This window comes from Podarcis raffonei, chromosome 1 (genome assembly GCF_027172205.1).
Source record: "Podarcis raffonei isolate rPodRaf1 chromosome 1, rPodRaf1.pri, whole genome shotgun sequence".
In the NCBI taxonomy this organism is placed as follows: domain Eukaryota; kingdom Metazoa; phylum Chordata; class Lepidosauria; order Squamata; family Lacertidae; genus Podarcis; species Podarcis raffonei.
Window position 1 is genome coordinate 47,059,105 of NC_070602.1, and position 12,662 is coordinate 47,071,766.

At 42.2% G+C, this 12,662-nt stretch overlaps 1 protein-coding gene across 5 annotated transcripts in view; it reads left to right on the forward strand.

The window, feature by feature from the left end:
* The window catches only part of SLC8A3 (solute carrier family 8 member A3), a 174,843-nt gene that overhangs the window by 126,404 nt on the left and 35,777 nt on the right, over positions 1–12,662 (forward strand). For 2 of the 5 annotated variants that reach the window (XM_053384830.1, XM_053384841.1), the window contains exon 3: positions 9,358–9,464. The exons of 2 other annotated variants lie outside the window; for them this stretch is intronic. In XM_053384830.1, the coding sequence (XP_053240805.1) occupies positions 9,358–9,464 (107 nt within the window). Of the gene's footprint in view, positions 1–9,357; positions 9,465–12,662 lie in introns of those variants that run through there. One more of the 5 variants, XM_053384870.1, reaches the window with a different exon arrangement.

Consider the following 12,662-nt stretch of genomic DNA (forward strand, 5'->3'; position numbering starts at 1 on the left):
TTTATTCTCCAAATGTCCACAAAATCCAAGTTGTCTGTCATCTCAAAAAAAGTTTTCGGTAGTCTACCATCCTTGGTGACTACCTGTCTTTGTGCCTTGTCCATATGTGTAGATACCACTCCATTCATGTCTCCAAGCAAAACAACATTGTAATCCATATAGTCCATCAGGGTCTCATGCAACCTTTTAAAAAATTCAGATTTCCCCTCATTTGGAGCATAAACACCTACTATCAAGAATTTCTCTCCCTGAATTTGAATTTCAACTGCCACAATTCTTCCTTGGTCATCTTTAAATATAAATTTCAGTTGCAATCTTTCTTTTGCATAAATAACAACTCCTCTTTTTTTCACTTTGTCCGATGAAATAAACTCCTGACCAAGTCTTTTGTTAACCAATAATTTCCTGTGTGATCTTGTTATATGGGTCTCTTGTAGACAAATCAAGTCCAATTGCTCCTTTTTTAATAAATGAAACACAGATCTCCTCTTCTGTGGGGAATTTAGACCATTACAATTCCAACTTAGTAGTTGCAGAGCCATGATGTAGGTACTATGCTTCTCCTCCTGCACCCAGTGCCTGTTCCTGTTCTATTGGTGGTATCACCTTCTTCAAACGCTCTTTTAATTCAGGAGGAAGATCTGGTATATCCAAGGTTTCACTTACAAGTGTTCTTAACTCTCCTTCAGCCTTCTTCTGCAGGTCTTCTCCATGGTCTCTCCAAAATTTGGTTTTGTCGTCCTCTGATTTTATCCTTATCTTCTTGCCTTTGTAACTGAAAGACAGACCTTGAGGAAATTCCCACCTAAAGAGGATTCCGTTACTTCTCAGCAGTGCGGTCAAATCTTTATAGTTGGACCTAAGGTCCAAGAGATGTTTCGGGATATCCTTGAATAACTCCACTCTTGACTGATGTATCACCAAGGTTTTCTGAAAGTGCAAACTCAGAATTTTATCTCTCTCCTCTTTTGTTCGAAGGGTGATCAGACAGTCTCTTACTTTGATAATTCTTCCTCCCTTCCCGAGTCTGAAAGCACTCACTATCTTGAAACTGTCCTTCTCTAAATCTGGATTCCAAAAATCTACAAATTCCTTTGTAAGGAATTCAATCAAGTTATCCTTCTCCAATTCAGGGACCGCTCTGACCCTTAAATTTGTCTGTTTCTCTCGCAATTCAAACATAGAAAGAGTTGATTTGTGATCCTGTAGTTGTCTGTGTATTGGTGGAATCTTCTCTTCTACCATAGTGGCAGTATAGGTTGCAATTTCTTTTGCCTCATCAGCTGTCTTTCATATTGCAGATGATTCCTGAACTAGTCTCTGAATAGTCTCTGTGTTAGTGTTTACTTTCTGACCCAAATTATTGATACTTGTGGTGTTTTGATTAATGCTTATGGTGTTCTGATCAATTTTATTCGATGCCTCGGCAAGTTGTCTACTTATTTTGTCCAAAGACTCATTTATTTTACTCAGAGCCTGAGCCAAGGCATCAGCAGCAGCCATACTTTTAGGCTTAGATTGTGCTGATGGGGTTGTTGTTAATAAACCAGAGGAACTGGGTACCGAACCTCTCCTTTGCAGCCCAATGTCTGTACGCACTACTTTCCCAGATCTGGTTACTTGTTGAGACTCTAATTTGTCTTTCCCATCAGCCATAACCTCCAAATAAAAGCCAAGGTCAGTCACGCATTCAAAGTCAGAGTCAGAGTCTGTCAAGGTCAGTCACACTCTCAGAGACTAAACTTGTTTTGAAATGGAAAGTTCCTTTAATCCAGCTGCAGTTGCAGCAAATTCAAAGTTCCTCTAAGGGGACACAATGTTAGCAACAGTCAATAATGTTTTTAGAGTCACTTACTTTCCCTTTCATCCCCCAGTCTCTAAAGGACAACGTTTTTTGTTTCAATTTATTTGTTAAATGATACTTTAAAATCAGGAGAAACCAGTCAGTAAAATTGTATCTTAATTGTATCTTCAGACGCAGAGTTAACTGTTGCAAGGAAAAAGTACTTTCAGCGACAACACACGTCCCAAAGCAATATTATTTACAGTTCTCAGCAACCGGTCTCAGGGACTCCTGAGAGTGCTGAGGAACAACTTTCATTTTAAAGTATTTGCAGTTCACTCATTGCACTTGCCAGTAAGACTTACCAAGTTTATGAGTATAAATAGAAAACTCTTTAAAATCAGCTCCCAGCCCTCCCACTGAAACCCAATTACAACTAAACCAAAACAATGCTTTGTCCACCGTTTCCCCCCTAGCTTAACACACAGTAGTACTGATTCCCAAATGGAGGTTCAAGAACCGTTAGTGGCTTCCTGAGCCTTCTTGGGCTGTAACTAGGATACTGCTAGAAACAAACATTATTGATAAAGTTGCACAATGGCTTTGGAAAGGTTTGAAAGGATCCTAAGCAAAGCTAAACTCAGTCAGATTGGGCCACAAGTAAAAAGTTTAGGATGCCTCAGAGAAAAGAAAATGCACAAGGTGCTAACCGAATTGGATATGGTGGCCATCTCTAGGCCTACAGCGGGGTAAGGAAGGCAGATGCTCATTGAGAGATCATCAGGCAAGTTGTGCTATAGAACGTGGAGGCACGTGCCAAATATGGATCATGTGTTGTAATTCGTCAGGGAGGGGCAGATTGGGGCAAGAAGACACACTTTCCAACTCCTGAGCATGTGAAACAGGTGCATCTTCTGCATTTGAAGCAAGCAAATAATTTGGTATTTAGTGTACTGTGGTGGTGCCAAATTTGTCTTTCTTGGCACACTTTTCTGGATCTCAAGCTCTTTGCTAAATAGCCAGCAACTCTGTTGACAAAAACACAAAAGCAAAACATCACACTTTTCGTTGTGTTATTTTATGTATCTGTTTATTCGCTAGGGTCTTTAACACTAGACCTTTCAGGATAAGCATCTCCTCTTTTTCTCCCCAACACTTCCTGCCTATGTGGATGAAGAACATGTACCAGTGCATTTCCAGTGAAGCTCTGTGTAGAGCAGCAGGCAGCCTCTTCAGTTCTCCAAAATCTTTCCTACTGTCGTGCCCACAGTTTTTCCCAATCATGCAGCCATGTTGGAAGTTCTAGACCCTGCTGGATGGCCTGGTTGTGGAATTATTACATATTTAATTCCTCTCCTAGTGCAGCTTTAGATGCAGCTCTCCGTGAGGAACAAAGCCACTACACTCAGTTTTTCTGTTGTTTTCCGCAAAGGATTGATTAAAAAGCTACCACGGATGACCAGAAGAACACACAAGTTGATACTCTTCTTCAGATGTATTTCTGTTTGCACATATTAGTTGTGGCTGCCCCAGCTGCCTGGATGCAGAGAAAGGAGAGCAATCAGTGACTCCTGAAGCTTTATCTCAGTGAGGTCCCAGTGTGGCCTTGCAATGCTTTTCACTGCCATGCTAGTGTATTTGCCGCTTTAGAAGTACCCAGTTGCTGGGGGACACCATGTCTGGTACACAACTGTCAGGTGGGGTGTGGGGAAGACAGAGAACATTACACAAAGTGCCCACCTGAGAGGCAGCTGGAATTCAGTGTTTGTGAGTGAGAGCTGCTCAGCTGATCCAAGTGCTCTTTAGATCTCTCGCTTTTCATTCAGGAGAATGCAGCTGTCAAACCTAGGTTGAAAATTTCTCCTCTGCTAGAGTCCAGCTCAATTAATTTCAAAAGATTGTCACGACATTCTCATGGCAGAGTGTCACAGAGCCCCTTCTCTGTTGTTCTCTTTTTTTTTGGTGCCTGCTTGTCACACCTTTTATATTAACATGACATCTTCACATAACGTTGTCTCTCTTTCTGGCTCTCCATCTCCGTACGCTGCTCTTTGGGAAGGGCCAGGCATGGGTGACCATGGTCTAAGGTAGCAATGTGGTGTTTTTTTAAATCAAATCAGGTATCACCGGTTTCTTTTTCATTTGCTTTTCCTTTTAACATGAAACAATACCATTGCGATTGAAGGCTAGACACCAAAAAACCCTGAGCAACTGCAATCAGAGCTGTTGACTCCAACTTGTTAGCGGGATTCATAATAGCATAAGAACTGTCCTGCTGGGTCAGACTAAGGTCCATCTAGTCCAGTATTTCCAAGAGTTGCCAACCAGATGTCTTTGGGTATGCTGTTTTCTCCCAGCATCCAGACACATGTTGCCCTGTATGTATGCAAAGACTGTATTTGGTTATTGTGACTAATCACTCCTAAGGATGGGTGGATTTGTCCATTCTGGTTTTTTCTCAGCTTCTAATTTTTCTATTCTTAGGTTCTGGTCTCTATATCTCCACATCAGTTTACTAAAGACTCTCCTCCCTGCAAGAGAGGGGAGTGGTTGTGGCCGGGAGCCGGACTCCGCCTCAAGCAGGGGGCGTTTGCCCCCTGCCTCCCACTCACCTGGCTGGCGCCCACGCCCTCGGCCAGGCACCCAACCAGGTGCCTTCAAGGGGGCGTGTACAGCAGCCTAAATTGCTGCAGTGCCAGCCTCCAGCCCTCACTTTTCGTCGTCCCGTCGCGAGTCACCCACCCTCCACTCCCTTAGAGCAGGGTTTCCAGTTTTCTTTTGGCCTTGCTATGGACCTTAGGTTGGTCGCCCTGGTCGTCCGGGGGGCCTGGTAGGAATTTTTCCATTTGGCATTAGCCTTTTTGGTTTTTTCACCTACCTCGTAGCAATCGTCACAACTTTCGTGGTATTGGTGGGTAGGTTAGGCATTGGAATAATGTGTTGTAGTGTCGAAGGGCTAGGTGTGGCCATCGCCTGCGCCTTCAATTTTTGGGTATTCCGTTAAAGGAATCCGGCGGTCGTGTATTCTGTCCAATGCCTGCTTGGCGGGAGGCCATGGCACGACACTCGGTGACATCAGGGGAGAGCTTATAGATGGATTAGCATCAACAGGCTCCACCTACTGGTGAATAAACCCCCTTTGTTTTTTAGACTCACCCCTCTCCGAGTGGGTGGAGTCAGCTGACGTAATCCAATGCCGAAGCCAATACCTTTTCACTTGCTGTAATCAATAAAGTTGTGGCCTTTTCTTGCCCATTAACCTTATATCACGTGTCCTTGTGTTTCATTCCACTGCGCGGGGTTCGGGTCCTCGAACCACAATTATTTAATTTTTAAAATTATAATTCCTTAGGAAAATTCACTAAGATGTTGGTGCAAATTTCTCCCAATTATACACATTTTTGCACAACCATTTTCAACAATGCAATGCCATTTTCTATGTTCTTTTTCAATAACATGTTCGTTTTATGAACAGTTTGCCCTACCATATGCCTTTTTGTACACATTACATGGCTTATCAACTGCTTTGCAAAATTCAGAGAAGGGCACATTTCAATGGATGGCATGCTGTTTTGGGAAGTGTAAATTAATTAGACTTGCCTTTGAATATGAACTGAACTGAATTTCTCTTCCATCCCTTGGGGGAAAAACCCAGGTTTGCAGAAGTACTGTATTTTTCTGTGTATAAGACTAGGTTTTTGCCCTAAAAAATAATGTCAAAAATTAGGGGACGTCTTATACACAGATACATCTCCCCCATTTTCTTAAATCTAAGTCCCCCCCAAATAGGGGGCGTCTTATACATGGGGGCATCTTACAGACGGAAAAATACGGTACATTAAAGAAACAGGTAAAAACACCGAAATGACTCAGTAGTCTAGATCAACTGGAAAAGAAGAGTGGAAAGTTGGTGGTGAGGAACAGAATGGCATGTTGGAGGAGGGCATGGCTGACTGGAACCCTGAAAAGGAATACTTCTATTAGGAGATAAGAATATGCTGCAGTGTTTTGTTGCAGGTCACGCTTTGCACTGAATAGTGCTGACTATAAGTGCTGAGGAGAAGTATAGAATCATAGAATTGTAGGGTTAGAAGACACCATGAGGGTCATTTAGTCCAATCCCCTGCAATACAGGAATCTCAAGTAAAGCATGCACGAGAAATTGCATAGAAAAATATGTTTATTAGGAGAAATTTTCACGAGGACTTTTTTTTTTTTACGTTGCAAACTGATATGGAAGTATGGTGAAAGGAACTTAAGACTGGATAAATGACAAACTGAGAGAAACAGAAACTATTCACACATCCTTAAGTTATCCCCATCATCCTGATACTTTTCCTCTTGTTCCTCGGTGGTCCTGTTTTGTCTCAGCACTCAACACCCGAGTTTGGTATTAGAGGGTGATGGGGAGGGGTAGGAATCCAACCTTTCTATACTGTTTATTCATCTGTTACACAGGAAGGTCAATAAATTAGTGGAAAGAGTAGGCTGTTTTTCATTCGGTACTTTATCTTGTGCTGCAAGTTGGTGATTGCTAGCATTTAGATTAGTATTTTTTTTTTACCAGTTACTCAATATAATAGACTACTGAAGCTGCCACCAAGTGATAAATCTTCACACATTCCATTTTGTTTTTCTTGATAATTGCAACAGTCTCTTGTAAATCTGAACACATGAAGCCACCATCTTTTTTGTTTTTATTCTTCTTCTGATTATCTTGGATCAGGTCTTCAGCTCATTGTATTTGATCGCAGTAACCCAACAAAAATATGAAAGATGCAATGAAATATCGCTTAAACAGAGTTGATTATCTTACCTCTGTTTTGGATTCACAACCAGTATTGTGGGAGCAAAACAATTCATAACATTCGCTTGCATTTGTTCCTTGTTACCCTTGCCTCACGTAAACCACCCCATCTCAATTCCAACTTGAAGCTCCTTGAGGCAGAGACCAGGCTTTTGCTTATCTGTCAACCTCCAACACTGTACACTGTGCTTTGTAAATGAGGAAATTAGAGCATTCCTGTTTCCCACATGAGTCAGGTAAAGGTGTCCTGATGCAGGAAGTTGGGGTTCAGTAATATTTAAGGTGGCATATTCTTATTCATGTATTCTAGTCTCAATGAAATTTATTTTGAAAGTGGGAGTTTCTCAAGGGATAAATTTCAGCCCTAAGGTAGATTCCAAGACAGCACCATTCATCTGTTTACTAGCTGGCAGCATGCCACAGATAGATGATAGGTAGGTAGGTAGGTAGGTAGGTAGATGATGATAGATAGATAGATAGATAGATAGATGATAGATAGATAGATGATAGATAGATGATAGATAGATAGATGGATGGATGATAGATAGATATGCAGTGCTTTTTTCTGGGGGTATGCATGGGTATGTATACCCCTAAACATTTTGTGAATCTAAGTTTGGCCTCAGTGAGGGGCAGTATTTCAATATGAGGAGGAAAATGAGAGTACCTCTCAACTTTTTTTAGAAAAAGAAAAAGAAGCACTGTTTATATGTAAGGCACCTTCTGCTTCACATTGAGTGTTTGCAAATTCAACATAACATACAGGATGAGAAAATATTGGGGTCATTAATGACTAAATAAGGTGACAGGACCTTTTTTTGTTTGCAACAAGGAGGAAACCATCCATTTCCCGGGTTTGTTATCCAATTCAAATAGTTGTTTTTCAAACAATTTAAAACACAGTCTTCCCCAGCAGTGCTGTCTGTGACTGATGGTAGTTCTAGTTCAAAACATCTGGAAGGTACCAGACTGGGGGAGACTGATTTAGAACTTGATGGATGAGCCTCTGCCCCTGAAGAAGGAATTCAAAGGCTCTTGGTAGCATTTCCACAGAGATTTTACTAACTTTCCTGAAGCAAATTGTTACCTTTATGTTGGACTTTAATGTTGGAAGGAACTTCTGGATATTTTGGTTATCTACCCAGATGAAAGCAGCTTTGCGTCCCCTTCCCCCCACTTTTCCTACTTCCTTAGTGGTGATTTATTTTCATATTTTGCAGCCAGGTTCTTTCCTTCCTCAGTTCCCCAGTGAAGCGCTGTCTTGTTACCATCATAATAATTTGCTTAAGGTTTGCTGTTGCAAGTTAGGAAAGCAGTTCCTTTAGAAGTCCTCAGGATAAGTTTTGGAACTGTTTCTTCAGATGTGAAGAACTAGGGTCTTTGGTTATTTGCAAAACAAGCCTGAAAATAGAAGTAGCAACAGAACAAGCGATGGCGGACATGCAATAGTGTGCCTTTAATATTTGAAAATAATGGTGGTTGCTTGCATGATAGATCATTTCCCCTTGCATACCCTCCCCTTAATTTGTTCTGTGGTTCCCCCAAGTATCTGGAGGAGATTTGAAGAGGGCATGGGGGTAGGAGGAAATCTACCATTATTTACTTTTACTTTATTAATGTCAAAATAAATAGCTTGCCTTCATCATTTTAGACATTCATTAGCCCACACAGAGAACTGGAAGAGAGCGAACCAATGCAGGCAATGAAGTGCTTTGGGGGGACTGATTTTTGCTGCAAAGAGAGAAAGAGTTAAAAAATTCCCCACCCACCCCATGGTTCTGAGACTGCTCTGGTTTTCCTGTAATTGCTATTTTACATTATGAGGAATGTGCACATCAATTGCATTCATGCAATTAATGTCATGTCTAGTTTGGCCCTGAGTCACATTCAACAGATCTAGTTAATGAAGTAACACTGTCTGCCATTACTGTCTTAACACAACATGCACTTTATAGGAGTATTAGTGTTTGCTTTTAAAATAAAGAAAAATCAAAAGTATACCGTAGTTTAAAGACCAACAATGAGGATCTATATGCCAAGGAACAGATGTGATTTCTTGCAGATTTTTAGCGTTAATGGAGTTCTAACATTTTTTCCCTACTGACACCTTTCTTATACTGACACTTTTATACAAACAAACTTTGGTGTGGAATGCCCCGATCTTACAATATTTTCAGAATCTTTGCTTACTTGGTTTTAAAAAACAGAACAAAATTTAAAGTGTTAAAATGAATGGTGTTTTGTAACCTTGATGCAAAATAAAATGTTTTCATTTCTAGCCAAGTGAGTTGTGTCATAAATTTCTGAAATGTTCCATTTTAAAAATGTAGTGGGTTATTAAAAATTACCTTTCCATTTGCGATATGCTATTTAATTTTTTAACTCAGAGTTAACAATGCATCTTAAATGTCCAGTTTGAGTTGCATAAGTTAACCCTTGTGTATAAACAGTGGTGTGCGAATGCCTTCTGATATGAATTCTATGACAACAAGGTTTTAGATGTAAACAGAGGACTTAGTATATGAGTAGATTTTGCAAAAAGAACAAATTTTAGCACTGTGTGGCCAGCGTCTGGTGCCAATGTTCTGCCAGACTAGCTAGCTGCCCAGCAAAAGGTTTAAATCTCTACTGTGTTTTGCCATTCGTAATGGGTGAGTAAGCTTTGACCATCTAAAATCTCTCTTTGGCTTCTCTCTCCCTCTCTTGACCCAGCTTGCCTCCCCGCCCCTTCTCCCCATTATGACACTTATTATTTTTCCATTCACAGCAAAACTATTCACATCAAGGTAATTGATGATGAGGAGTATGAGAAAAACAAGACTTTCTTCATTGAGCTGATGGGCCCACGCATGGTGGATATGAGTTTACAGAAAGGTGTAGTACTGGTTCTCCCAACTAACATTAACACTCTTCTTTCCTCTTTCTCTTCTCGTCTCCTTGCCTTTCTTTTCTCACTCTCTATAGTCTCTTTTTGTTTTCCAACTGCTCAATCCTTAACACTGCTGTGTATGCACAACCTGTCACATGGTACTGATGGGAGCTAGCGCGACAATGCATTCTAGGTGTGGGGAAGTGTGTGTGCCTGTGGTGTGTGTGGCTTGTGAATGTCAGCGCACATTCTTGGAATAACTAGACACTGGGGTTTTCAGCCCCATCACTGACACCACAGAATAGGCTGTGAAGCACTGTGTTCCATCATGAAGTAAAGCTGTGTATTTCTTGAAGCTCTTTCCGTGGAGCTATCCTCACAGACAGCATTTGCTCTTGGTATGCCAGGCAACACCCCGATGTCTGCAGTGCACAATGGTTAGCACACCGCTTTGCAAGAGTAACTGTTTGGTTCTTTGCAACAGGAAAAGTTTCACTAATCAGTTTTGTCTAGCCCTTTAAAAAAAATGGTATTTCTACTTACTGGATTTTGGGCATAATGGATAATATTGCAGTCAGCGGTGATATCATGAACAAATAGAAATTCAGGCTACATACATCCAATATTTCCACATTTCACTGTGTGCAACATCCTCTTGTGCCATTCTTGTGCACTCCTGAGCTTATGCCAGTGCCACTCTCCTCGCCAATAAGGCCACAGATTCTACCCAATGGTTGCACTTTGATTTCAACTCCACGTTGGTTCCATAGACCCAAATGAAAACCTCTCTACATCTGTTGAAGTGTGATTATGCAGAGGTTGATTAGGCTGAGAGCAGGAGTGGTGTGGTTGGGGCTGTGCAAAGACAGAAGCAGAGCTAGTCCAGGGCTCCTGCCTGTGTGTACTTTCATCAGGGCCAGCCCACTCAAGAGGCAAGGTGAGGCAACCACCTCAGGCACCAGGATCCACAGGGGCAGCAGATCTAGCCTCCAAACAATGTGTATCTTGCTGCTGCACTCCTTGGAGGCAGATCTGCCACCTCCTCGGCAGCCCATCCCCAGTGCCGCCTCTACAGCAACTTCTTGATGAGCAGGAGCCACTGCTGGTCTCCTCCCACCCACAGAGAAGAAATGGCCAGGGCTGCCCTCTGGGGTCTGTTGAGCTCTGCACCTGCCTGGTGTGATTCAGAGTGGGGCCCTGCTCACCCCCTCTGATTCCCACTTTAACCATCAGATAAGGTTGAGTTTATCCCCGCCCTTGTTCCCAGTGTAGATCCTCAGTCACCCCTACTTGCCTGGCAGGGGTGCCATTTTGTAGTTCAACATATCTTAAGCTGGCCCTGCCATGCAGCCTTGACCATGCTGTTGTCTTGCCCAAGCGTAAGCCATAGGGATGGCAATTTCTGGATGGTTGCTCCACCCCGCTGCCCACGACTGCCTGAGAAAATGATCTGGCATGATTCCCCCAATGGCAGCATAGCTGAACAGTGATTTCCCCTTGGCCTACCCATATCTGCGTGTGTGCTCTCTCACTGTCACACACACACCCACACACACCCATGCACTTGCTCTTTGTTCCATTTGGCTTCTATTTCCAAGTGCACTTCTTTTACCCTCATGACTTCTTTCCAGATTAACGCAGAGGCAGTCTCAGTGTAACATTTTGCATTTTAAGAAAAGGTTAGATGCAACACCTAAATGTAGTTCCACATCTGTTTCCCCGCTGAGCCACTCAGGAGCCCAACTTCAGGGTCTCCTCCTTCACACAATTATTTTGATGTTGACCTGACATCTTTGTGACCAGGACTGTTTCTGAGCAGTGCCTTGGAGGCTGTCAACATCACCCTGGAGGCAGAAGTGTAGATGTGGGAACAGCGGCAACATACACAGCTACCTAAATCCCTTCTTCCTTAAAGGCCTTTTCAATACACATAGAGAGACTTTACCAGAAAATGGTGGCAGTCTGCTGCACCTGACTGTACTGTGGGAATTGAGAGTGTTTCAAACATGCAACCCTAAAAAACACATTTGAGCTTTTCTCACTCTTTGTGCCATGTATTAATTTGGCAGAGAATTCAGAAGAGAGTTGCCAGGGTAGATTTTTCATTTGCGTTAGGAGCCAATTTAAGCCTCATATGTGGAAATGCACTGAGATAGGTGTCTGACAAAAGTCTTGACTGCTATTTATTTGTCTCTCAGAGTTGCTTCTGATATTCTTCACATTACAAAGGCCTGTTTCAGACGGTAGCTACTTTGTGCCACTTACCTTACCTATGTGTGGTTTCAAAATGTAAGGAATGAAATTTTCACATCTGCTTCTCCCGAACAAGTAACTACGAGGGATTGTGTTAGAACTGGCCTAAGAGCTCTAATAGAAAGCCCCAGGGATATTACAGGGCAATCTCCAGGGGGAAAGAGAAAGTAGGAAATGATCAATTTTCTTCCTTTTGACACATTTGACAGAATAAAAGCAACCATAGTGTTACCATTAGCCCTTTTCTGCTGCTGCCTTAGTGTTAACATAATGTACCATTAGGAAGGGAAAGAATCAAGTCAGTGAACTTTGTAAAAGTCATTTAAACTGCATTCTTACCAGTGTCTCTTTTTTGAATGAAAATGACATGCTTACCTGGTTGGATTGCATTGTGCCTTTAACCTTGTAACACTGAATTTCATGAACACTGAGTAGCACCTAGGGCTGCCATATTTCAGAAAAGTAAAAAACCAGGACAGACATTGTTGAACTTTTTTTTTAACAAAAACACCAAAGAAGCTTGATTTTTTGATTGACTTTCCTAAGATCAAAGTGCCGCCTTTCGGAAATTCCCCCCGGATGTCAATTCCACCTTTGAAATCCTGGTAATGTGTAGTGGGGGGGCGGATCCGGATGTATGGCAGGCCTAGCAGCACCTCATTCAGCAAAAGCAAATTTCTAAGCCACAGTAGGCACAGTTTCTAAGCCACAGTAGGCACTTCCAGCCCCCCCCCCCCCAAGATCCTGGCCTGGTTGGCATTATGCTTAACTATGATTTAAAGCTGAATGAGAAATATGCTGGTGCCCAGTGCAAAAATTGCAAGCACTTTAATCCCCTCACGCTTTTGCTGCTGCCACACTGCCAGGAACTAAGCCATGGTTTGTCTTAGCATTACATCCAAACCGAGGCTTGTATTGTCCCTCTCCAAACAAGCCACGAGCTGTAACTA